Raw genomic sequence first — 27,452 nt, 5'->3', positions numbered from 1 at the left:
CTTTGCCTGTTTCTGAACTAACAAAAGTTAGTTTGAGACAGCATTTGCAACATGGAGAGTGCCACTGATGGGCGTCAAAAATTTGTTTTAAAAACCAATGAATGATCACTGAGACTACGTCCATATTACGTATGACTACATGTTCATATTTATATAACATGTAACCAAAATCGATGTGTCTCAAACCTTCAAAAAAAATGTGCTTTGTTGCCTTAACTTACACCCATCAACCACATTGACCTCCCTGCAATTTTGAAATGTTAGAACTCTTTAAAGGTACTTTCTAGGAGACAGGGTTACCCTGCCTTTCTCCTTTTCCTCCCTCTACCTTTTTCCTCCCTCCTCCCTCTCCTGTTATCCCATTCACCTTCCCCTTCTTCTTCCAACAGTCTTTGAATTTTTTTCCCTCCACCAACACCTTCCTCCCCTATGTCTTACCCACTCCTCATCCTTTCCTTCCTTATCTCTCCTTCCTTACCCCTCTCTCACCTCTTACTCCCTCTCATTTTTCGTACTTCTTCTCCTTCTGTACTGTCACTCGCCCTCCCTCCCGTCTCCAGCCTCCGTTTCTGCCTCCTGTCTCTCAGCCGAGGTGAAACGCTGTACTTCTCTTCCTGAAGTCATTTCTATGTTAATGAGTCTCCTTGTGAGATAACGCAGGCAGGCAAAGGCCTCGGACACACACACACACACACACACACACACACACACACACACACACACTTACACACTTACACACTTACACACACAAACTAGCAGAGCAAGTGAGAAGGATGATAGGACCTGTCAGGGATTTCTCTGTTGATCTGTTCATGCAATTATTTAATTATAAACTGTAATCCTTCTTTCACTCTCTCCCTCTCTCACTCTCTCTCTCTCTCTCTCTCTCTCTCCACTTTTCTACCTCTCTGTTTATTTTTGATCACTTTAATTCCTCTGTTTATTTTATAGTCAGTGTGACGAACTCCAGTTCCAAACGACCCTGTTGATCTGTCAATCAGTCCATCACACACTCCATCTTTCAGTCATGTACTGCCTGATAGTCACCCTGTAAATCAGTCAGTCAGGTAGTTATTGCTACTGCATTGATACGCATTGCCAACCCGTTATACCGTTTTTTGCTCCAGGAAATAACATTACACCACTGATTAAATATGAATCTATCTCTATTTTGTCACCATTACAAACACGCAACTGTTTTGTTGTATGTGTGTCAGTTGTCAGTGTGTGGCTGTGGCTGTTACACACCTGTTTATTGATTCTCATTTATTATACATTCTTTGCTTTCTCATTACAAAAAGACAAAAGGTAAAAACTACCAGTAAATAAAAACATCCCAATAACAGAAAGGGGGGAACATGCATTTATTCATCCCTGTAGCCCCCTCATCCAATCATTTGTATTGGTCTCCGGTGAGGAAGACGGCTTCATTCATTGCTGTTTAAACAGGCAACACAATGAGCTCTAAAACAGTCAGATCTGCTCAGCCGCCTGCGGCATACACACACACAAACACACACACACACACACACACGTCCATGTACACATCAATGTAAAGTGAACGCAGACATGAACAGCCACACGCTCTCGGTACGCGCGAGTCGTTGTGCACACATACACACATCCTGCGTGTTAAGTGAACTGTGAAGCTCAGGCCGCCTTGTGTGGAAGCCTCGCTGGAGTGGAATCATTAAAAACGGTCCGTGGCTCTTTAAGTGGCGTCTCTGCTTCTCTCCCGGGCGCGATTCTTCATGCATCGCTTGCCAATCTCTCTCTCTCTCTCTCTTTTGCTCTCTCTTCTAATCAGCGCGGTGCAGGGGCTGCTGCGCGGCAAAGGCGGTACGAGAGCGGCAAACACAGTGGAGAATACAACGCTCTGCTACAAGTCAGCACCCTGGACAGCGCCAAAAGCGTCTCACATTCAGCACCATGGACAGCTCTCCGGGAGAGCGAGGCTCCCACAGCGGCGATCGGCACAGCGTGGCAAATTTAGGACAGAAACGGGTGGTTGGGCAACAAATCTGATCATCATTACTGTTTAACTAGTCCAACATCTTTTATGATTAGTTTCCCCCCACAGTCTGCTTTGACAACACGCTCAATCTGCTGCTGTGCTTCAACAGTGGTAGTCAATATTTTGGCAACAGAAAGTTGTTTCTCTGATCATTATCCCTCCTATAAAACAGTGGAAAAATGATTTCAGTTCCTCAGCGGAGCCCCCTTGCTTTATAGCCCACTGACAGCGTTGCGTCAGTGGGCGGGACAGGCACCAGTGACGGAGAACGATTAGCTCCCGAAAGGCACTGTCAAACCCGGAGTCCAATCCGAGCGGAGCAGTGCGGCTTTGGGCGGAGTTAGCCGAGACGCGCGGTTAGTTTTAGTTTGTGTTGGTTGGACCGAGAGGAGGAGGAGGAGGAAGGCTACGAGGAGGAGGAGTGGGGTGGGGGGGGGGAGGGAGGAGGAGGAGGAGGAGGCGACGGCTGTCATTTTTTTCATTTGTACCAACGGGCACGTTTCTTGGGAGCAAACCCAGGCGGGTGTAGCTGTCTTACAGGCTCCATCAGCAGGCGTCTTATCTGACGGTCTGTCCGGGTGGGGACTGAACTTCAGCTGCGACAGAAAAACACGAAGACGTGCTCTCTTTCGTTGGAGACATTTATTTAATCCCGTTGGTGCCTATTTAAAGCTTATTTAAATTACCGTGTTCGTGTTTGTCTCTCCACTGCAGATAATGTGTCAAACAGGCTGAGAGTTTTCATGCTTTGGACATCGAGGAGGAAGGGGGGGAGAAAAAACATGTCAGTGAGTCAACAGCTGGAGAGGAGGAAACACGACGGATCTTGGTCAGCGTCCACCCTCTCGTCATAGCTGAGGTATGGGCTTTATTCATTCGTCCATTCATTCAGCAATTTAGCCGGAAACCGAACAAGAGAAGATAAATCCACTGCACGGCCGCCTCTGGCGCTGCTGAGACAAGAGTTTGCCGAAGGAGAATCTTCACCGGTCAAGAAATCCAGCGGTGAGTGAGGGGCGACCCGCCTTATGAGCGATGTCTGACTAGAAACACGTCTGAAACCGCCTCCCTCGACCAATACTGTGCGGTAACATCAAACAGATCCCCATTTTTTTGTTGTTGTTTTAAAGATGGAGTCCCTCCACGCAGACCGAGACTGTTAATGGTGAACAGATTAATAAGTGGACTGTTTTGGAAAAGGAGCAGAAGTTGAGGGAAGGAAGGGGGAAAGACGGGGACAAAAGAAGAGAAGAAGAAGAAGAAGAAGGAGGAGGAGGAGGAGAAGATTCGTGGTTACTTGCGGATAAAACGCAGCTCACCCTGGGACTGATAGCTACATGGAAAGAAGGGAAGGGAGAGCTGGAATGTGGCAACCTAACCCTCTCGCACTGACTGGGTGAGGGGCAGTGTCAGGCAGTCTGGGTACAACCGGTGGTCGTTAAAAAACCCCCGGTGTGTGTGCGTGTTTTAATGATGGTGGTGTAGTTGGACGGTGGTGAAAACCGGTTTTTGATGCGCGAGAAAGTGACGCGCCGCCCTCCCACCTTCCCGCCCTTTGCCACGAGCCCACTTGTCAAGTCAACGGACAAGCGATACCCAAGTGTGTTTTTCTTCATCGCTCCCACACTAACAAATCCAACACTTTCACCCGCATTTCTCGTTGATTTGAAAAGGCTCTCCCTCCGTTGAACCCCTCACCCTGACTCACAAAGTCTCGCGGGATATTAAGGAAAATTAAAAGGGTGAACCTCAAAGAGAAGGAGGAGAAGAAAAAAAAAATTATAGGCTAAGTGAAACAGGAGCCGCCTATATGAAGATGCTGATGTGTGACCGCGGCGTCCAGATGCTGGTGACGACGGTGGGCGCATTCGCCGCCTTCAGCCTCATGACCATCGCCGTCGGTACCGACTACTGGCTGTACTCCCGCGGGGTCTGCCGCACGAAGAACAGCGGCGACAACGACACCAGCCGCAAGAACGAGGAGGTGATGACGCACTCCGGCCTCTGGCGAACCTGCTGTCTGGAAGGTACGTGATCAGTCTGACTGACTGGCGGTCTGTCTGTGTGTGTGTGTGTGTGTGAGTGCGTGCGTGTGTGTGTGTATGAGTAGCTAGTGTGCGTGAACGTGTGTCTAGATGTCTGTTTAAGTCACACACACTTACACTCACTCACACACACACACACACACGCACACAGAGCACACAAAATCCATCCTGTTTTTCCTGGAGTCTGCCTCTGTCTGTCTCGCACCAGAAGAGCACTGGCGGTGTGCCCAATGTGTGTGTGCATGTGTGTGTGTGTGTGTGTGTGTGTGTGTGTGTGTCTGCATCCTATAATCCCCCCCCCCCCCCCAAACTCAGTTCCTTAGAAGCTGTCCTTCCCGGAGTTCACAGTTGCCTCAGTTCCTCTGCAACACAATACAATAGAATATGTATTAATGTGATGTTGTTGTCAACACACTACATGGCTGGAGGCACAAATAAAACAGGCACAAACAGACAGCTGGCAGGGTTATTAGTCAGCTGCACCACTAACAGCTACCTAGATCTGCACACTGTTTCTGGGAACTCTCATGTGCACTGTGTTATGAAGATTTTTGCTCTGCATTTTCAAAGTCATCTTGTTGTCTTGTATAGTTGGAAGGCAGAAAACAAATGTGGGAAGCATGGCATCGCCGTGGTTGGTGGTTTGGTTTGGGTGTGCATTTGGCAAGCCACTGACAGTTGAGAAAGACCTGTCAACTTTTGCAGAAGCTCACTGATTACACACTGCTTTCATCCATTAATGCCAGTCAAGGCAGATGTCTGTGCATCAATAAGTATTGTTCTGCTCAAGGTGTCTGTCTGTCAAAAAGAGGTCCTTGTCACTGTTGCAAAAGTGTCAGCTCGTGTGGGATCAAGTATGGTTCTCTCAGAAAAGCACATTCAGGTTAGTATGAAACCTGCAATAGGAATAAAAGGGTTGTGCATTGTTTTGATAAATGACATCATCCTATTACAATGCTGAGTGATGGGACTGACCGTTGTTGAAAACCCTGTTTTGACATTGTACATTCGGGGATAAATTGCGTTCAATGAATATGTTTTTTTTTTCTTGAGTCAGAGTCATGCAGTGGCCATTACCTGGGACTTAATTCATATTCATTCATGCCTCAAGAATCCCTAAGGGTTTCCTCCATTGCTATGATTTTGAATATAGAGAAATGCAGAATTAAAACAAACCAAAAAAGGACAACAGTCACTGAAAACATTTGGACCATGTGGTTAAGTAGTTTGAGATCATCGTCTTGAATTTTCATACAGAAATGAGATTGTATATCTTGAAATTGTGAAATCCATATTCAAACAGGTGTGATGGTTGTTGCATGTTCCTACTGCCTCTGTTCCCACATTCATCTCCATCAGTCATGAAAGTAATGTAACACCAGTGTGGCCTACAATTCTACAATTCACTCACCTCACCCATAAGAATGTAAAGTTAATGCAAAATGAGGTCATACCTGTAATGAGATCCCTAGAAAATCCTCCTTTGTTAAGGTTCTAACTCCACTTTTGTCACATCTTGTTTGGTCTTCTACCAAAACCCAGGTTGCCCACCTCGTTTAATCCTCCATCACTTCATCAGTTTTTACAAACATTAATCAGCAATTAGCAAGAACTTGGCAACAGCGGCAGGGAAAACATGTAACAGGTAGAAACCTCCAGCAAAAACAGACACATTGGTTAACAGCCATCTGCCATGACATCAAGCTTTGTGTTTATGAGTCTAGACAAAGAGATAGGTTAATGGGGCAGTGATAATTCGAGGAGATCCATTAGATCCATTAAGCAGTTGAAGACTGCTTCAGAGGCACGTTTTGAGTCTGGGCTTTGACCTTGGCTCATTCTGCATGCGGTCCTCTGTCTGTGTCTATCCGGCCTTTCCTTAACCCTTCCCTGTTGATTTCCAGATGTTGCTGAGACAACATTGATCATATTAAAACGCGTCTGTTTATGTGAGGGACAGGTGAAAATCAGTTGCCTTCTAACCTAATTCCAGCAAAGTTTATGAATTAAATGTTTCTGCAAAGTTCATGATGCATTTATAGATTAAACAACTGCAAAACATTATCATAGTGCTGTTATTTACAGAGCATTTTAAATTATTTATCGTTTGGGGTGCTGGTGGTGCAGTGGTTAGTGCCCGCGCCTCATGTATGGAGGCTATAGTCTTCCACTTTGTCTCTCCCTGATTTCCGACTCTATCCACTGTCTATCTCTCCATTAAAGCCCCCCCAAAAAATCACAAAAAATATATATATTTATCGTTAAAAAAACAAAATTAACAAACTAACTTATACCTAGGGATCTCTCCTCTCATTCAGAGGTGGTGTGGATGACTGTGACTGAGAAGTCCCTTCAATGGCAGCCTGTCCACCAGGTCAGAGATGCAGCAAAGCCTCATCACATTGTCGTCTAAATATATGGTCTCCTCTGGCTGTTAAACATGTTGACAAAATGCCATAGGCCATAATGTGCCTTAACCTTGTGACATTCTCATGCAGACAAAACTGAAATTGCAACACAAGCAGCATTATTATTGTTGGAACATTTTAGCTACTTAGAAGAATGAAACTGGTATCAATTCTCACATCGCATTTCTATTATTGCCTTCCTTGCATGGGACTAGTTTTAACTGGGGATGTCTAGTTATTTGTGGTAGTAGCAGAGGTCGTTGTTTTTTTTTTAACCTAATACCGTTCAAATCTACAATGTCATTAATTTGCTAAAAGTAATATAAATTCCCTGCTAATAACCGACCACATTTCACCCAATCAGAAGTCATGAGATCATTTATTTGCAAATCGACATCTCTGTGAATTGGGACTTTATCACTTGTACCTCGGAAGGGATTTTATTTTGGTGTTGTCTGTGTGCCTTTCCCCTGTCTCTTTCCCGTTGAGAATTACGGAGGCTGCGCTGACAAATAAAAATGAGCGATTTGACAGGATCCTCGGTGCAAATCCAGGTTGCACAGCATGGAGACAGGTTCACAGGAAGAGCAAGCTCAAATTCAGAGTGAATTCTCAAAATGGTTTGATGGATGACATGTGCAGTACATTTTAGGGAAAAAGCACGAGAGATATTATGTGGTAGCCTATTGATAACAAAAAAAGGAATGTTATGAGGAGATGTCATTTCTTAGGGGATAATTTGAGAATAATAAAGTAAAACACTGACGTCATGAGGGGTCAATTTCTTAAGTCCCCAGCAAAAAGGGCTTAAAACAAAAAAAAAACCTGATTAATAGTCAATGTCGAGTTGCTTTTAACCTTGTATGAGGTAAAAGACTTGAAGATTATTTGATTTTCCCATCATTCATTAGGCCTTTAGATGTAATTCACTGTATATGATTTGACTTTGATCCTCTGAAAATACTCTTCATTTAGAACTTTGTTTTCAATTACCATGAAAAAGATGCATTGCCTGAAGTAGTAGCGCATGTGTGTGTGTGTGTGTGTGTGTGTGTGTGTGTGTGTGTGTGTGTGTGTGTGTGTGTGTGTGTGTGTGTGTGTGTGTGTGTGTGTGTGTGTGTGTGTGTGTGTGTGTGTGTGTGTGTGTGTGTGTGTGTGTGTGTGTGTGTGTGTGTGTGTGATGCAGCCAGTCATAACCATCTCATTCTAGGGGGCATAGAAGGCTATTACAGGGCCAGATGGCACAGGTATAAGCTTTATTGAACACACACTCTCATTTCCATACGCACATACACATACAGAGACTTATAATTGAATGAATAAATAGACAAATTCGAGGATATTCCCAAGCCACCAAATAAGCACAGCTGCAGGAGCAGCACGCCAAGTTAACACAATGTCAGCACAATGTCAGTGCACGCACACATTCACGCGCACATGAAGGCCCACATGCGACACACTCATGGACACACACACATACGCGATCAAGTGAATTAGTTCTCCTTTCTCAGTCTGCCCATCTTATCCCCCCTTTGCTCGTTCCACGTCCCCAGTTGTCACAGTTTCATAATTCATAAACGCCTCATAAAGTGACAGGAAATGGATGTCTCTGACTTGTACATGTGTGCTCGTACTCTGCGCGACATCAGAGAGCAGCTGAGTGAGAGATGGGATGACAGAGGGGGTTGGAAAACATCATGTATGCAGTGTTCTTGTAGGAAATGTATAGAGCAGTCATGCATGTGCACTGTGCAGCATATATCATGCAGCTATTTAGCTTTTATTAGCTATTGAAGAAAATGTGAAGATGGCTTTTGCATAAAACATTACGCATGGATGAGATAAGTACCCCAATACCATCTTATCAAGTCATTTGTATCGTCACCTGATTATAGAAAAATGTATTAAAATAGAAGGTAAGGTAAGACTAGTGCTGTAATTCAGCCAGATGTGAGTGAAATCTTTAAAGTTTGACCGTTTTCTATATCGGTATCTCTGACCCACTGGTTGAAATCTCATTTAAGTTGGTCTTTGCTGCTCTCTCCAAAAGCAAAATACTTCAAACAAGCTGTTTTTCAGTAAAGGAAAAATAAGTTGAACCCAAACACAGAAAGTGGATCACTTAAACTGGCGTGTGCAGTGTTTGTAGAAAAGTATGCCAGACTGATTTTCAGCAGTTTATATCCAGAAAGTAGCATTCTTCAATTGAAATCTTAAAAGTTCTCTGTGTTTTCTCAGTACCAAGAAGCCCTCAGACATTAGTGTGATTCAAAATAAATACTTAGTAAAGGCAGACATATTGCTAGCTTTGACTAACAAGCATCACACTGTTGTTGTGTTTATGGCAAACAGTAATTCAACAGAAAGCAGATTTTGTGGTTGGCTCATTGCGCATCATATCATATCGGTGCAATGGAGAGGGGTTGGAGGTGTGTCGCTGGAGGAGAGCGGAGGCTTCCTAACAGCGAAGGTGTTACCAAACAGCAGTTTGTTTTGGTTTATTGCTGGTGCTCAAGGGCGACATCTACTGGAACAAAAAGTCACACATTCTTCCTTTAATCCCATACAGAAGACTTTTGGAGTACATATTATAAAGATCAGGGAAATAATGTGAACTTCAAGTAAGAAGTCGACACAAATCATACCTGATTGACAGGGGTACGATTTTTTAATGTGTTCTTCTAGGGTTAAATCTCTAATTAACACCAGGTTTAAGTGTGGTGCTTTGCAATGAGACCTTGCGGGGTTTCCTCTATCAACAAACAGTTAGTGTGTGTTGTTAGGTTGCTATTTTCTGTGTTCAGTAAATCTGTTGTTGTGTGTCTGTGCAGGTGTACTGAAGTGTTAAGCTCCCACTGTGATAAATGAGCACGAGAGAGCGAGGAAATGAGGAGAGAAGGAAGTAGAGACGGGGGAAGGTTAAAGGATGGAGGCAGAGCATGAATGAAGAGGGGACCACAATGTTGCATGGGAGAAACGGGGGAGGATTGGTGGTAATAGTTGGAAAGTGATGGATGAGCTGTGCATGGCCTCTGTTTCAGGTGAATCTCTGCGGAGTGTTTGACCGCGCCAGGGATCTAAATGATCACCTGGTAATAGAGAGAAGGAACAGGGTTTTAAACGCAGATGGGGGCAAAAACGATCACCCAGGCGGAGGAAGGAAAGAGGAGAAAGAGGGAGGTGGGGGAGGCAATGTTTGACAGGGAAGGGGGCAACAGAAAGAGTAGAAATAGGGTAATTTGGAAAGAAATGAACATGGTGAAGACGTATATACTATGGCTTAAGGTATGTGGACCGCTTTTCTTGGGCACCTTAGTTACAAATATGAGAAATTTGAACATAACGGCACACAATGGAACTTAATTTCAGACGGTATATTCTATATGAAAATGTTAAGAATGGCCCCCTGCTGTTTCAGTGTCACAATGCCCCATCCAATTAGCCAGGGAACACAGAGATTCCTCTTTCCCTAGCTTCCCTCTACTCGACTTTCTCGGCCCATCTGCTCGTGTCATCTTAAATGAGGGCATGCGTTCAATGATATCTCGAGATTAAATAGAGGTTGAATGAATAAATAAGGCTATCTACCAGTGAATCTGTTTCGTTCGAGTTTTCTACCTGTTAACAGGAAGACTTTCATTCCTACTGTTGCTAGGTGCTTGCTCATCGTGGAATAATTCATTTGTCTCTGTAAATAATATTAGAAAAGTATGTTTTAGAGCTGCTTCGTGGGTAAAGGAATGTCTTCAGATAGCTTTTGGTGGTTGTGTCTATAGTGGTTGTTCATAAGAGTCAATATGGCTGCCACTGAATATGCTATCAAACCAGCATTAAACAAAATGGTCTATTTTGAACTGGACAGTGATTCACTATACATACAAAGGGTATTAGTTGGCTACCAAACTTCTGTGTATTATATTGGACTTAAAGCAATTTAAAGTGTACGTCTCAACAAGCTACCTAGCCTAGCAGCCTCGTTGCTCATATTCTTGGTAGCTTGAAGGGGCTTTTTGTTCTGTGACAGTTACGGGAAATTAAGATCCTGGGAAATCAAAAAGAGATATCTTCTTTCTATTAATTTTTATTTGCAAGCTGGTCTGGGGATGCGGGGGCTAACCCAGGGATTAAAGCAAAGTGTAAAAAGAAGTTGTTATGTATGTTTGGGTGATGAAAAACCATATCAGCCACCTCTAGGTTGAACTGGAAAGTGGCTAGGAAGAGGTAATGGTTTTGGGGCTTTACGAAAGCCAAGACCTGCGGCCATGTTCAAAATGTTGTGGATGACTACATCAGAGGGTTAACGTCTGCATGTTGGTGTGTATAGTTTATAGAACAACATGCAGGTGTGAAATTTGGGATGCCATATCAATTTTGCAAAGTAGTTACGCTCTATATCCCAGAAACAAGCATGTATGAAAGTGAGAGGAGAGAAGATGAAAGCGAGATTGGAAAGGGATCAATGGTTATTGAGTTAATAAGAGTAGGGGGGGGTTAAGAAGAGTAAAGGGGGAGGATGAGGAAATCTGAAACAGGAACAAAGAAATGTTTTGGAGACGGAACGGGGGGGAAGGAGAACATGGGCGTTTGAAGAAAAAAAAAAACAGATTGAGAAAAGGGGGGATAAGAAGAGAGAGAAAGAGGAGAGGTGTGCAACCAAGCAGAACCTGTCTCGTTCTCTTTCATCAGCCATCACCGTGGAAACTAGCCTCTTCCTCCCTCTCTTCTTTGCCTGGAAAGAGGTAATCAGAGTGAGCGAGCGAGGTAGGTACAGGGTGGGAGAGAGAGGAAGAGGCACAGTCACCCACACTGAGCTGTCAGAGGCGCTCTGAGGAAACAAGCAGTCCAATTTGCTCCCCCTTTTCAACTTCCCTTTCCTCGCTCTGGCTCGCTCCCTCCTATTTCTCTCCTCTGTTTGACAAAACGCTTTATATTCTCGGCATGTTTGCGTGTGCATGTGGTTGGGTTTAGAGAGGCCACTTATAAGCAGCTTTTAGCCAACACATGGACTGATTAGGGATGGAGACAGCTCCCTTGGGAACAAGTCTGTAAGAACAACAATTACTCCAGCACAAGTTACGAGTTAAAATGCCCCCCAAACAAACCCAAATGTTTTATTTGCAGGGATCAGTTTACTCTCAGGCAAAGTAGGAAATGGAGAGATACTACATCTGAATAACTCTTAGGCATGATATTCTGTACATGTTGCTTTGAAGTGTCTGATCACTTCAATATTTACTAACATCAGAGCTCTTTTAGTTTGTTACGTATGAGGACCACAATAGGTCTTTCTGGGATCATCATTTTACTGTGATTTATGGTGTTTAAGTGCTGTACAGAGTGTGTGTGTGTGTGTGTGTGTGTGTGTGTGTGTGTGTGTGTGTGTGTGTGTGTGTGTGTGTGTGTGTGTGGAGAGACGGAGAGATGAAGGACTAGTCAGCATTTTTTTTTTCCTGATTAAGACTCTCCATATCCCCAAAACTAAGGATGTGCACGTTTAGTCGAGTAAACAATTACAGGTCATCACCCTCGTCAGCAACAGAATTACAGCGCTGTCAAACGTATTATTAATAGTTTGGCCAGTCAAATGTTATGCTCAACCTTCAACACAGCCGCCTGCCACTAGCCGTGCTGCAGCCATAGACTGGTTGTAGTTTCAGTTAGCGCTCTATGCTCTACTACCAGGATGGAAACAAGCACAGTGAACAGAAAACATCTTGCAGGAAGAGCTGTTAAGCAGTATTATGAAAATTAAGTTCATGAACGCTAGGTCAGGCTAAAGTAGCATATCGACTGGAGCAGTGCAAAGCCACATTTAACACGGGAACGTATAAGGAGGACCAAAGGCTGGCGGTGCTAATGTTAGCCACACTCAGCATACCAAATGACTTTCCCCCCGCAGACAATTTCAAATAAATTGTGCTGCATTTTGACTGTTTTCTGAGTGTTCCATTATCTATAGCCTAGTTGGTAAAATGGAATTTAAATTGACTATTAGTCTGCTTGAAACATCCCTAATCAATACATCAGTGTTTCAGTATAAGAGCTCAATCTTCATTGATCTTTTTAATGTGACATTGTGAGCATCTAGAAAATGTGTGTGTTAATTTAAACCAAATTGTTACAGCAGTCGTGTGTTTTATTGGATAGTTTTAAGTACAAGAAGATGAAAGTAGAAGATGAAAGAATGGTCTTAAATCAGAGAAATAGGTGTGAATAAATCCCGAAAGAATCGGCTCTGTAAGCGTGAAAAAAAGACAATTAAGCAGATAAATCTAAGAAGACAGAGAGCTGAACAGGGAAGTCAAGCGAGAGAAGAGACTGAAGAGAGTTTTAAAGAGATGTGAAGGTGAAAAAAAAGTTAGATTACGACTTAGGTTAGGCGTTAGGTTGATATTTAGTTTTCTTAATCGCTCCATTTAATGCATGTGATTTTGTATTTTTGTTACATAAGCTGCATGAATGTGTAATTGTGAAAAAGAATCAAAGACTTCCACTGAAATTATTGATCATTTCTGAAAGGTTTTAGGTATTCTTTCTCTCCGCCTTCCCTTATCTCCTCTGCAGATGTTGTCCTTAACTGGAAAGGTTCATGATATTTGTGATGATATTTAAGTAAACCAATCATAGCAGTTTTGAGGGTAGAGCATAATCAGCGTGATATCACACATTGCATCTGCTGCTAGATGCAAAGCAAGTAAGAAACCAAAGCAGATTGAGGAGGTGAGACAAGGGAAATGGAGTTTTTCAGTGAGCAGATGTGAAAAGCAGAACGGTAAAATGGAGAGACAGAGGGAGGCTATCAGAACACCAGCCAGCTGAAAGCTTTTTAATTCATGAAAAGTAATGCATTTATCTCCGAGCCAGTCTGTGCAATACATGTATTAATAAACTGTAGGAGCTCATTTACAATAAATAGTTTGGCCTACTTTTTCTGATGTGTGTGCGTGTGTGGGGGTTTGTGGGTTTGTGTGCGTTTCACCGGTTTCTTTCTGATGAGATCATAGGCTGGTTGTGACACTTGAAGTAAGCCTTTGTGACAGTTACTGACTCACTCACTGATGCAGCATATGAAGGTAGCTATTCAAAACCTGAGAAAGACGTGACACGTGTACACCTTTGAGTAAAAAACACACGCATGCACCCCACTTTGAGAGATGCACGTTTGGGGCAGGGTCCGTGTTTGCAGGCTGACAGGTGCACAAATCCTGTGTCTCCTTCTGTTCAGCCAGACCTGATTCAGATTGTTTTTCTAATGCCTGCTTCTTATTGTGGATATTTGAACATATTTTGATGTTGATGTAGAACTTCAAACTTCCCTGTGTGTGTGTGTGTGCGTGTTTTACGTGTTTGTGTTATTCACTGGAGACAATCTTGACTTTCTAGGAGGTAATCATGTGACGTAATCTTGTCTACTAACACAGAAGTGTGAGGTAATTGGGGTGAGAGTATGTGTGTGTGTCTGTTTGTGTGTACATGTGTGTAAGTGTGTGTTTTTTTTCCAGCTGTGATTTAGATTCTCGGCCACTCAGATGCAAACAAAAGCAGCCATCTATCTCTGTGTTCCCTTCTCGCAGCGTACCCTGTGTTCATGAGTGTGTGTGTGTATCTGTGTGTACATTTTTCACTGGCATTCATCAGGACGGCTCGATACATTAAAAGGCAGGAGGCATAATGAATTCTGTGTCCGACAGACACGAGGCAGAGCTCTGACTGATGATGCTTTTCACCTCAACATTAAACTGCTACAGCTACAATACCCTGTTACTGCAGTCAAACCCGGCCACAGTCAAGGAGAAAGGAGAGCTTAGTGTTTTGTTGTTGTTGACATTTCGCAGAAGAAGACCAAAACCAACAACATAGGGAAATACTTGGCTGTTAAGAACAAGGCCTTTGAGAATGGAAACTTTTACTTATCCTTATTTGAAAAGATTTACCCAACCTAGTATATTGATTGGACAAACAACATTACACGACTGCTGCTTTGGAGTACAACAGCATTGGGAGTTGTAACTATGCATATCAATATGCTACAGGTGTTCTTAAGACCATTCATTAACCTCACATCATTAATCAAGCTGGAACCTGAATCACAAGGTCCGCTATGGAGACGCTCTTTCTATTTGAAAGGATGATACATCAAAACATAAAAGATACATGTACATTCATATGCAACTTGCAGAAACACACAAAGTAGCAAGAATGCCCACTGGAGCCGTTTTCACATATGCACTCCTGAAAATATCTGGATCATTTCAGGAGGACTTCTCCGGATATTCTCATAACCTGGCTGTTCACAGTGGGAGACTATCCATGTCAGACAGGAGAGGGGGGCGGGCGGGGGTTAAAAAAAAATACGTAGAAGTTGCGGACGAAGAAACAGAGTCCGCTACACGGCCTGTGGTGAATCTAGAGCCTGTTGGGGCCCTAGGCAAAAATCAATTTGGGGGCCCTCCAACCAACATTCAGCAGGGCAACGAGAATGAGTGCTGTCAGACCCTCTTAGTGAGGTTTCCTACCATCATTGCAAAATTTGCACATTGTAGGTGCTGCTTTGGGGCCCCCAAGCAGTTGCCTGCCTCTGCACACGGCGCCATAATAAGAATATTTGCCTTTATATCAATGCTACGTGTAGCCCAACGGAATGACAACATCGACAAAAGAGCTGAGCACAACATACTTACCAAGAGAAAATGTAATGCAGTCGTTTAATTACGTGCACAGAGATCGTAGTGGCCGCGTGCAAACAGTCTTTGCAACGTGCAGCAGTCACAGGATTTAAACCTTACTCCCCCTTCCCATTGGCTCGAGGTGAATTCTCCAGATAAAATCCTGCTGCGTTCTCAAATCAGCTCACACGGTCCTGCTTCGGAAAAATGTGACTCGAGGTCTGGCAGGAGAAATTCCGGGTGTAGTCCGAGCCCCCTACTAGTCTGGGGTCCTAAGCTGTTGCCTGCTTTGCCCGTTGACAAGCAGCACCTCTGCATATCGTATCATATCATGTACCTGTGATTCCCAAACCTTGGACCAAGAGAGCATGATAGGGGAACACTAAGAGGAATTTAAACATACACTGCCATATTCATTTTGACTTCTGTGGACACACTAAAAAAGGCACAAGCTCCAGGTACTGATTTACTAGCACTAGCAACCAAATGGGCAGAAAATCAGTGATGAATGATGACAGGATGTAAAGAGGGGGATGTTGGACAAAAAGGTTTAATACAAATGCTTATGTGTTTTTTGTTGAATATTAAAGTGTCTCTGTCAAAGTCTCACTCCAAGTTCAGTCACTATCCTTGCTCACGGCACGAGCTGATGAATCAATTTATGAATGAATTTGTGCAAGTGTGTGTGTGTATGTGTGTGTGTGTGTACTTAGAAGAAGCTCTTCATATGCAAATAAGCAATTAGTGTTGAGTCGTTCGTTGTTCATCTCGGGCCTCTATCCTCCAATTTCTCTCTAATTCTCCTGCGTCGTTTTACCACCAAACCGCTTTCAACCAGTACTTCCTCCTCTCCTCATCCTCCTTCATCTCGCTCTCTCTCCTCTTCCCCTTCATCCCTGCTGAGTCCACACACACCGACACACACACACACACACACACACACACACACACACACACACACACACACACATTTCTCTCACATCCCCTGTGGTGTTGACCATGTGTGAATGGGACTGAATGATGGGTTGGAACGAAGAGGATACACACACATCAACGCCAACAGATATGTGTGTATTAGAGAAGGACTCGCACTAAAGAGGATGACTCACTCTCTGCCTGACACACGGGACACTCGTGGGATACTGCATCCTAGTCAATACAACAAACACACACACACACACACACACACACACACACACACACACACACACACACACACACACACACACACACACACAGCAGTTGACACACACTGATATGAACAATGTAGATGCAGAAGGCTTTTAGTTACATGCATGATTGATGGCGTTCATGTATCAGTGCAATGAGCCTGTATGATATGTGTGTGTACGCTTAATGACTGTATTTTAGTAGCTGTTGTTATTTTGTGTGTGTGTGTGTGTGTGTGTGTGTGTGTGTGTGTGTGTGTGTGTGTGTGTGTGTGTGTGTGTGTGTGTGTGTGTGTGTGTGTGTGTGTGTGTGTGTGTGTGTGTGTGTGTGTGTGTGTGTGTGTGTGTGTGCGTGCGTCATAACGCTTTTCGTCAGTGTTTTCTACACATGTCCTGAAGGCTTCAGCTCTGTCCTGCATCATCCGCCATCTCTCTCTCTCTCTCTCTCTCTCTCTCTCTCTCTCTCTCTCTCTCTCTCTCTCTCTCTCTCTCTCTCTCTCTCTCTCCTTTTGATGTGTATTCATGTCTTCAACCTTGGTACAACACTATCAGACCAAAATGGGATTGGTTATTGACAAAACACTTAAAAGTGGGTAATGCAATTTAAATCCAATACACTTGCTGTCAAATTCACCAAATATCTCGCTGTGGTAGACTATCTGTCTGTTCTGTCTGTGGGCTAAAAGAAAATCTGATGTGTGAACAAACTTTAGATATTCTTTCTAAAAGTGTTCCAATTAAGGCTTTTGTTTCTTATTCAAACAAAAACTGATTTCTTACTCTATACTTGCACACTTTTGGATGAAGGACAGAGTATAACTGCATAGGCAATGCTTCAAAATGTTTTTGATGATGTCAGGGGCGGCTGTGGCTCAATTGGTAAAGTTGGTCATCTCTCAACTGGAAGGGGTTCGATCCCCAGCTCCTGCAGCCACATGTCCCTTGTATCCTTGGGCAAGACACTTAACCCCAAGTGGCTCCCATTGCTTCGTCGGGGGTGTATGAATGTGTAACTTTACTTAAACTATAACTGGTTTCAGTTGACCCTCTGATCGGCCTTCTCACCATAAACAAATGGGCATGGTGCAAGAAAGATCAAGCCACCCAAAGCCTTTCCAGAGAGGGGCGTGGTCAAACTCAGCTCACTTATAAATAAACACCAGATCAAGATTCATATTTCATTTGAACTGAACTGATCTGTTTCTCTCCCCAACAGGAACATTCAGAGGTGTGTGTAAGAAGATTGATCACTTCCCAGAGGACGCTGACTATGAAGCAGATGCCGCCGAGTACCTTCTACGTGAGTTTGACGCAAACCCAATTTTCTCAGGGTGGGAAGCTATAATGTTGTTGGTGTGTTGTACACAGTTCCAGAGTGCAAATCATATAAATATAGGCGATCTTTCTAATTAATATAATTCTGTTTTTAATTGGTTGATCAGTTGTAGAAAAGACAATTGATGGTTAAAAATCATGAGGGACATTTGTCGATGTTGTAAACTATATATTTCAAAGCTACCAAGCTACCAAAGCTAACTGTTACAATATGTTGCATGGTACAGTATGAAATGTCCTTCCTAATACACCAGTTAACTAACAGTAATGTTAGCTACCTGAAGATTATATGTTTACTAGCTTATGTTCATTTTATCTAGGACATTGCTGAATGCTAACATTGGCTGTTGTAACATCACTGTTGGTATGGCGTCATAGATTATGAAATATGTTGTTTTTGCCATTTGAGATGACAAGACAAATAAGTCAAGATCTACAGTGCATAACTGTAAATGACTCATTATGATGGGAAAACAAAGTAAGTAGGGGTTTTGGTACTTTAGAATAAGTAGAAAGGTCAATCAAACAAGAAGGAACGAGGGAATATCTGCATACTGAATAAAACTATCACATGTAAAATAAGCTAGATCAACAGAGAGGGACGATAGAGAGAACAAGAGAGAGAACAAGCACATTGTTGTTTCTAGAAGGAGTAAGTAATAAGATCGAAAGAAAAGGAGCCAGATAGAGGGGAGAGAAGGAATGGAGGGGGTTGGTCTGTTTTTCTCTCACAGTAAACACAGCGTAAAGATGGACGGAGCAAGAACAACAGCAAAAAAAAAAAAAAAAAGATTGAGGGGGGAGATTCAGCCTGTGCATCTTTCTCACTGCTCCACTGAACACAGAGCAACATCCCCAGAGGCAGCCAATTAGATCACAGGCTTCAGAACCTGCCAGCCAATGAGAAGCAGGGACCTAGTGACCGCCATTACATACAGCCCAGGGGTGTGGGCCACAGGGGCGGGGCTTACACGCTTAGGCCGCACGCCACTGGCCACTGCAGCTGACATGTCAAGCTTGAAATGTTTTGGAACGTAAAGAAGATGGATCCACATGAAGAAACACAAACGCAGAAATGTGACTGGGACAAAATACATTCACAGTAAAGCTCTGCTGAGTGAATTTCTACACAGCTCAGCACTACAGGAAGAGCAGTTTGTAAATATTCACCGATATGTTGTCACATCATTCACACATATGGGGCTCTGGCAAATATTTCACTCCTACTGACGCCTCGTTTTCCTTTTCATCATCTCTGCTAGTCGTTATTTTGCCTCGCATATGTGTCAGTGTGACTCTCCATCTGTCTTGTTTATTTCTCCATCGTTTCCTTTCTCTCTCGCTCTCTTCTCTCTCTTCTCTCTCTCTCTCCCTCTCTCTCTCTCTCTTACTCTTGCTCTCTCTCATTCTCCTCTGAATGCTTTAACATGTTCTGGATTCAGACCCAGTCAAGCATGCAGCAAGACATTTGACCACGGGTTTGCATCTGTGTGTGTCGTGTGAGTGCAAAAACAAAGACATATTTTACATTTTCCAGGGCTGTGGATTTGAAATGAAACCAAAAGTCATTTTCTTATGTCTGGAAAGTCTATTGGTTCTCCTTGAATTGTACTAATGCAAGGCTGTAAGAAGAAAAGGGCTGCACGTGTCTATGTCTGTCGACAACAGCCGCTGTACTGTATGACCGACACTGCTTTGTTCTTTTTACTGTCCGTTTTTTTATTTGAAATAGTTTTTTCCTGATAATACACGGAGCAAAGAGGATGTGGGTACAAGACACGATCTGTAGGTGGCCTAACTACAGGGAATATCATACATTTGGAAAAGAGCGCCGGTGTCGTTAACAGTGACTTTCTTAAAAGTTGAAAGATTTTCAATTTGAGTGATTGGAGCGGCCTGCTGCTACAAACGCTCTACTCCTTAAAAAACAATTGGAAAAAAAGATGCTGGCGCTCTGGAAAAAACGCTTGGAGGACACGGAGCCTCAAAATGCATAAAAAATAAAAACTACTCGTCTTGTCAATGATAAATGTCATATTGAACACAAAAATTGACGAATTAAATGTATATTCTAAACACTCAAATTACCATTTTTTATCTTTTAAAGGGTCAAATGTTTGACTCAAATTCCAAACTGCCTTTTAATCCACTCAGCACACACTCATAGGACTTTAACAGCTCTCTCTCAATCCTTTTATCCGACTGTTCCAATCGACCAACATCAAACACAAAGATAATTATCAAGGCAAAATGAATTAGCACATTTTCAACTGTTGAACACATTCTGTGATTAGTATTAACATCCGTCTCCAAATAATCTTAAAGACAGACTCAGATACTGTTTATTTTTTCAGCCATTTTTTTTTTCCCAACACAAGCTTTCCTTCATCTTGTGCTGTCATTCTGCAGAGTCTGAAAAAACATGTTTATTGCTTTAATTGTGTTCCCACTCTTCTTTGTGTTCAGGAGCTGTGCGAGCCTCCAGTATCTTCCCCATCATGAGTGTGGGTCTGCTGTTTCTGGGGGGGCTCTGCGTGGCTGCCAGTGAGTTTTACCGGAGTCGACACAACGTCATCCTCAGTGCAGGGATCTTCTTCGTATCTGCAGGTTAGTCTGCTCTCTCTTTTCTTTTTTATTTGTTTGTTTGTTTGTGCTTAAATTGAACTGAATCTTTCCTCTGTCTTGTCACAGTGGACAATGGCTATCAGTCATCAGTGTATATAAAGTAGTTCCTGTGTTTGGATCAGGAAGTTTTGTGCTGTTTAAATCTACATGTTGAAGATTTTGTTTTTGCAAGAAAACATATTGTTTGTCCTAAGGCCAGAGAGCCGATCCAAGCTGTCATTGGGCGAGAGACGGGGTACACCCTGGACTGTTTGCCAATCAGTCACAGGGCTGACACGTAGAGACAGACAACCAGCAACACTCACATTCACACCGACAGCAATTTAGAGCCGCCAACTGACCTAACAAGCATGTCTTTGGACTGTGGGGGGAAGCCAGAGTACCCGGAGAGAACCCATGCACAGAGAGAGAACATGCAAACTCTGCACAGTGTGAGGCAAAAGTGGCTGTAGTAGCTCAGTTGGTAGAGTCGTCACCTGTTGCCGGTTTGATCCCCAGCTGAGCAACATGTCCGATGTGTCCTTGGGCAAGACACTTAACCCCGCATTGCTCCCGCTCCTTCAGTGGCGGTGTATGAATGGATTAGTGTTGTACTTACTCTCTGATGTACGTCGCTTTGGATAAAAGCGTCTGCTAAGTGAATTGTAGAACGGTGCTAACCACTGCAGTAGCTATTTATCTGATTAAAACAAAATACACACAAACGCAGACGCATTTTGCTTTTTGTCTCTCTCACATCCTCTCTGCCTCTATGCTGCCCCTACTGTTCATGTGCATACTGCATCTTGAGTCCGTGTGGCATTAGTGTTTGAGGACCAACGCGTGAAGCATGCGCAGGGGACGCAGGGCAGCCATCGTGTGCATGTGATGTAATTGTTAGACACAGGTCAAAAGATGTGGAAATAACTTGAAAATAATGAAAAATGAACTATAAAGTCGTGCTTTGTCAAGTCTGTCAAATAAACGACTTCTAAATACATTTTTTGAATGGAGGTAACGTTGACCAATCTCAGGATGCTTTTAAAATCCAAACAGTAGTAGGCTTTCGCCCTACAGTGTCACAACAATTAATGTGAATAATGGGTTCTCAGGCTTCTCCCTCATAACAGTGAGCAAAGAAAATATAGCAGATGGTGCAAGATTCATTGTCCAAATTATATGAGAAATTATGGGCTGCTGCAGGGAGGGCAAGATTATTTTTTTGTGGGGGGGGGTTCTGATTTCCACCTCTGCAAATGAAATGCAGCTGTGGAAACAGAACTAGGGCAAGCATTTTTTTTTTTTGTTCAAATAAGAGACACATAGCTCAGCTTGTTACTCGCTTCCTGTCACGGTTTGAGTCCCATCAATGCTTCAACATCTCGTGACATTGTATCGAAACTCATAGCAGAAAACATCCCTGTCCTTCTGGTCGGAGTGCACCTTAATATTTAATGGTGGTAGAGAGGCATCAATTATGAAAATCAGGGCTGATGCAGTTGCAAATTTAGCCAATTGAGGATTATGGTATGGATGTTATGTCCATTACCTCTTTGTAATTCTTTGTGCCTGTTGTGTAGATGAACTGTGTGATTGGTTGTATTTAATTGTTGCAACCAGTCGATCCGCTTGTGAGGTCAGTGGAACATGACTTAAAAACTGCACGTCGCTGATCTCTCCCAGAGGACCGTACAAGAATCCCACTCCCAAATTCACGTTTGACTATGAAGACAAATCAAGGTTTGTCCTACAGGTGACGACTTCTGCAGACAAGAAAAACCCAAATCTGCGGTATACTGGCAGGCCATCATTAAATTGCTGCAACACAACACATAAAAATGAGCTTCCGATATTGGTGCACAACATTTATATACAGATGTTTGTAAACAGTGCTGATATCGGTGATCCCTATGTTCGCTGGAGCTGCATCCCTAAATTGTAGCAATGTTTATCTCCACTATTAAACATCTCTGCTGCAGTGACAGCCAAATAGCATGAAACAACCAACCTGAGAGGAGGAGCTTGAAGGTTCAAGTAAATTTCATTTCTATACAAGAATGCCAGCTGAATTTGAAGTCCCTACAAGGGGCTGCCTGTGTGTGTGTATGTGTCTTTGAGTGTGTGTAGTTGCAGAGTCATTTTAAACAGAGGAGGGGTGGCACTCAAATATTTGCGGAAGAAGCCCGTCAGGCGTCCAAAGCTCACAGAAGAGGCCTCATGATGTTTGAGAGAGTAAAGATACAGCAGCTGATTAATCAATCGGTCAGAATAGCATGAAGCTGCTGTGATGCGCGGTGAGAGCGTGAACACACATTCATGCTCACAGATAATCCATCACATGGATGCTGACACATAATTCCTTTTGAAACACACGTACATTTCACACACACGTATGCTCTCTCCTGTAATTGCTGTTTAGTGGGATGTGTAGGGTCCCATCGGGTTTTGTAGTAGATTTATGGATCCTAATTGGTAATTATTTACCACAATAGTGTGGGGCTGATTCTGGTTAATTACTGCTGGCTAATTGTCCCCTTCCTGTGCGTTCCAGCACACTGCATGAGCACTTTTTTTCTGGACTAATGATATGGAATAAGAGAGCCCAGCTGTGTTCAGTGACTCTCTGCCTCTCTCTGATGCTCTCAACCCGTTGCTTCATTTATTTTCTTTGGCTGTCTCCCGTCTCTCTCCTCCCAATGAAACACTTCTCTCTTAACTTTACCCACACAATTATTCTTTAGAAAATGGTTTTGAATTGTTTTTTTGGGGGGGGGGAAGCAATGTGTCTCCTCTGCTTTTGTTGAAAGTTAAATATCTTAACTACTAAAGTTTAAAATCCATGCACAACAACGAGGCCCCTCACTGTACATGTGATTACTTTATGAATACCTAAGCCGAGTCTGAAAACCTTTTTTAATGAACTTGTACCTGTGACACTTATGGCAGTATTTGCTAACCACATAAACTAAGACAAGTTAATATGTGCTTTTGCAGAGCTGTTCGCATGGCTACAGCTTTCATTGATTCTTCTTCATGAACTTCTTTGTCTGTGTTTCGGGCTCTTACAGTTTTGACGTTAGCCCCTTTTACATTGAGATTCAGGTTGTGTCAAAGCTCTGCTGTCACTGCACCTTTGTGGTGATGGTGAATGTTGTGTGAATTAACAAAGTGTTGGGTTGTTGTTGAAGCTCGAGAGGCCAGGCTTCACACAAACGCACTGTCTTGCCATCACCAACGTTTACACTGACTCCATGAGGCCCAGTTATGCCACCGTTACAACCTCAAACAGGCAATGTGAAACAGGCTATTGTGGTACTGAGTTTTTGGGGTTTATTTTTTGAAGAGTGGTTCAATCTGGTCCTTTTTTTCAGCCCAATTCTGATTATCTTCTCTCTTTTTTTTTCTCCTCTTTGCAGGGCTCAGTAACATCATAGGAATTATCGTCTATATCTCTGCAAACTCTGGGGACCCGGGCCAGAGCGACAGCAAAAAGTCCTACTCCTACGGCTGGTCCTTCTACTTCGGTGCCCTCTCCTTCATCATGGCAGAGATGGTGGGCGTGCTGGCCGTGCACATGTTCATCGAGAAGCACCGTAAGCAACGGGCCAAGTCCCGCACAGAGCTCATCAAAAAGTCCACCTTCAGCCGCATCCCTTCCTATCGCTACCGCTTCCGGCGCCGCTCTAGCGTGCGTTCTTCTGAGGTCCCGAGCCGTGACGCCTCCCCTCTGGGTAAAGGAGGCTACACGGGGCCCGCCGCCTCCGAGATGCCCATGTACACGCTGAACCCGCGCGAGGCGGGAAATGCTGGCACCAAATCCGGCGGCGGCATGGGCGGCATTCTCAACTCAGAGAGGGAGTTCCTCCAGAGCAGCACGCTCACGAAAGACTACAACAAGGACCCCAACCGCAGGACCACGCCCGTGTGAGAGGTGTGACTGCAGAAATCAGCTAATCAGAATATCTTAAAGAGGAGGATCGTGAAAACAGGGACACACAGGGTGACGGGGAGGGAACGGGGTTTGATAAACTGACTGTGAACTGTGAACTTTAAGCCTTTGAACTGTTAATCCTGAGCCCTGTGAGAGTGTCAGTGTGTGTAGCAGGGTCGGTACTGACGGAGAAGTTGTTCCTGACTCCACTTTACCACGTATCACTGTAGTCATACCTGAGAATTCTGACATATGAAGGCACGTTTGATTTAGAAATTGGCCTCTTTTAAACAGGAAGTTTTAAAGCATATTGTTGATGGTTTTGCTGTTTGGGGCAACTTCTCCTCAAATCTGAAAATAATGTGAATTACAGGAAGACGAGGGAAAAGGGTGAGAGAGTCTGTGATCTCTGACCTATTGACCTCGGACCTCCTGACATTTCGGACAGCAGCAGCGTTGCGTTAGCGCAGAGAAGCTGTCTCTGGCCCAATCCCAATCTCCACTCTAAAGCCTAAGCACTGAACCCTCACGGACTTTAACAGCGTCAGGCATGCAGTGTGTGAGCGCTTGAGACGGTATAAAAAATGTATAATGGGACTCACTATCATGACATCACACGTTGCCTAGAAACAAGATGCGCTATTATATAAGAAAACAAGCCCAACTCCAGTGTGTGTTCTTTTTTTTTCTTTTTTTACAGTTTTTATATATTTTAGAAATCTATCAAATTCAGTAAAAATGTGAACATTATCACTTTGTATAAATCACAAAGAAATCTTTAAACACGCTATATATATATATATAACCACTAAAGTTATTCAGTAGACTACATATCATCATGTGAACTATTTGTTTTCCCCATCTTGTCCACGTTAGCTCACATTTATTCTTTTTATAAACCTTTTTTTTTTAATACTGCTTCAACACACAAACATTTGTTTACATTCGGTGGGGCTTGAAGATCACGTCTTCAACGAACCGAAAGCAAGTCCCGCGGGCGAGTCAGCAAAAATGTGGACTCCACCGGAAAGTGAATAAATTTGCCGTTGAAAAGTCTGCATCAGAGCCCTCCCTTACTCGATGATTTGACAGACGGGCAGCACTAAGCACTCACACACTAAGAGGAAACATGCCTCCAAGTCCGTGAGTCCGTGTGGAGTTTGGGATTCAGCCTCTGTTTATGAAACTGTTACAAAAAAAAGTGTGGAAGCTATTGCCTCAGGATGGAGGTTGATTCATTTTCAGTTCAGTCAAAGTAGAAATTAAATATGAAGTTTTGTACATTGAAGCAGCACATTTGTGGCACTAGTTGTTCTTTTTTCTATACATATCGTCTGTATATTTTCTTTCATATTTATTGATTTATCTGGCTGTTGGAAAAAGCTCGCTTCAAATCCGAACTGAAACTGAACTGAGCTCCATCCTGGGGACCCCCATCTCTCTGATCCTAGGTCAGAACTGTTTCTAATGAAGGGTATAAGTTTGATCATCGGTGCTTCCTTTAACCCCCGTTTTCCGCCACAAGAGTCGTCTTCAGATTTATTTATTTTCCACCTAAAGAGATGATCATGTCCGTTTATGTGTGCGCCTTCACTCGTCACCTTACACCCTCCACATTTTCCTGTACAGCCCCATGAATCACCTCACTGCCACCCTCTTGCACATCCCCTCCACCCTCTCTGTCTCTCTTTAGGTGCTGTCTTCCGCTGGTGTGTGTAGACTAGTGAGGGTTTTCTGGAGGTTTTGTTGGTTCAGGAGACCGCTGAGCTGTGAATATACTTAAAGGCGGAGCCAAAAGACATTCAACTATCAGATGGACATATTTTATGTTTGCCCACTACCTCCTGGTGAAAATCTTTCAAATGAATTTTTAGTGGAAAGTTTTCTTCTATTGCCAGAACAAAGTGTTAAAAGCTGTAGCTACAGAAATGAATAAATGCTCACTTAAATCTTAAGTACACATCTCTCTTCTCCTAAGAAGGATCTGTTCAAAGTTAAAGACAAATAGATGGACTTGGGGGATGCCAATATGTGCAATATGCTTCATTTTTCCACATTTATGCTCCTTCTAATTAGCTGTCACTCACAGCCTCTCCTCCTCTTTAACTCCTGTTCATTTAAAAAGTGTATCTATCTGCCAATCACATGTTGTCTTCTAGCTGTTACATGCAAAGTCATGTTTCTATCAAACACCAAACACCAAACATTTGTCAAACCGGCCCTTTGGAGACGCATTAATGTACCAAATTTACCTCTGTCTCTGTGTTGCTCTCTCTTTGAAATTGAAGCTCCATAAGCCAGTAGAAGTGACTAATCGTTTACTGCCAAACAAATGCATTAGTACAGATGGGATTTGCTGCATTTAGAACTAGAAGGGCAATAAAGGGCAAGCGACAACCACAACTTTAAATAACCTCTCAAATCCTGCAGTGCTTTTTTTTAAACGTAAAAGTGTAAATTGATGGGGCTCAGGCGATCTTTGTGAGGAGTCAATGATCAGACATGTTAAATACTGTAATTAAACCATTTAGACAAACTGGAAAAATGTCACAGTAAACTGAAACAGCTGCAAGTTTGCCAAAAGTGAGCATATTTGGACAATACATATTTCTACACAAGTAGCCATGCCCTGAAGCCTTCTGTTTCCTCAAATTTACTTTGAATTAGACTATAATTTGCCTTATTTATTAACATCATTCTGTATTGAAGAAAGCTAATATTTAGTGATTGGTGCATACAGTCATAAGGGAAATGTTTACTGAGCTAATAAGAAAGTGAGAAGTAATTTCTCACCTAGTACTATAAAATTGTCTTATTTTGCCTCTTGTAGAGTTGCCCTCTGCTGCATTTGGGGCGGGAAAGCACATCCACATTGGCTTCAGTTTTTCTAGAGGCCACAGTCACTTTACTTTCTATCTCAAATAAACATCATCAGGCTACGTGTTGCTGCTTTTTATATAAATCAATGCCAAATGAAGGCCTAGTTTCTTTTTGCTCTCAGTCCCTGACCCACAAAAAACCTCTGTTCAGTGTAATGCTAGCAAAGAAATAATGCGTAAAATCACGTTTCACATCGCAGGGCGACGACTGTTCATACATTTATAGGAGGAGGGGCTGTAAGTGAGAAGGAGGCTAAACAGTCGTAGAACAAAGACTAAGTTGTGGAAAGAAAAAGCAAGTAGCAACGGCATTAATGCTAACTATTTTTCCGACCTTTTCTGGGACTCTGAGTAAAAAAGTGAGCTCAAAGAGGAATTAAAAACCCGCTTTTGTTCCTTCC

At 43.1% G+C, this 27,452-nt stretch overlaps 1 protein-coding gene across 1 annotated transcript; it reads left to right on the top strand.

The window, feature by feature from the left end:
- Window positions 1-2,477: 2,477 nt before the first annotated feature.
- cacng3b (calcium channel, voltage-dependent, gamma subunit 3b) lies at window positions 2,478-26,132 on the top strand. Its single transcript, XM_065964579.1, has 5 exons — window positions 2,478-3,019; window positions 3,145-4,041; window positions 17,519-17,602; window positions 20,104-20,244; window positions 23,658-26,132. Exons 2-5 carry the CDS (start codon window positions 3,825-3,827, stop codon window positions 24,167-24,169), a joined length of 954 nt encoding a protein of 317 aa, XP_065820651.1. The 5' UTR covers window positions 2,478-3,019; window positions 3,145-3,824; the 3' UTR covers window positions 24,170-26,132.
- The last annotated feature ends 1,320 nt before the right edge of the window (window positions 26,133-27,452 follow it).

Source organism: Labrus bergylta, chromosome 16, assembly GCF_963930695.1.
Source record: "Labrus bergylta chromosome 16, fLabBer1.1, whole genome shotgun sequence".
Taxonomy (NCBI): Eukaryota; Metazoa; Chordata; class Actinopteri; order Labriformes; family Labridae; genus Labrus; species Labrus bergylta.
This window is presented reverse-complemented; position numbering and strand designations above follow the sequence as displayed.

Coding starts and splice junctions, on each gene's coding strand:
- cacng3b (XM_065964579.1), top strand. CDS start 3,825: ATGAAGATGCTGATGTGTGACCGCGGCGTCCAGATGCTGGTGACGACG. Junction 4,042..17,518: donor GCGAACCTGCTGTCTGGAAG/GTACGTGATCAG, acceptor TCTCCCCAACAG/GAACATTCAGAGGTGTGTGT. Junction 17,603..20,103: donor TGCCGCCGAGTACCTTCTAC/GTGAGTTTGACG, acceptor CTTTGTGTTCAG/GAGCTGTGCGAGCCTCCAGT.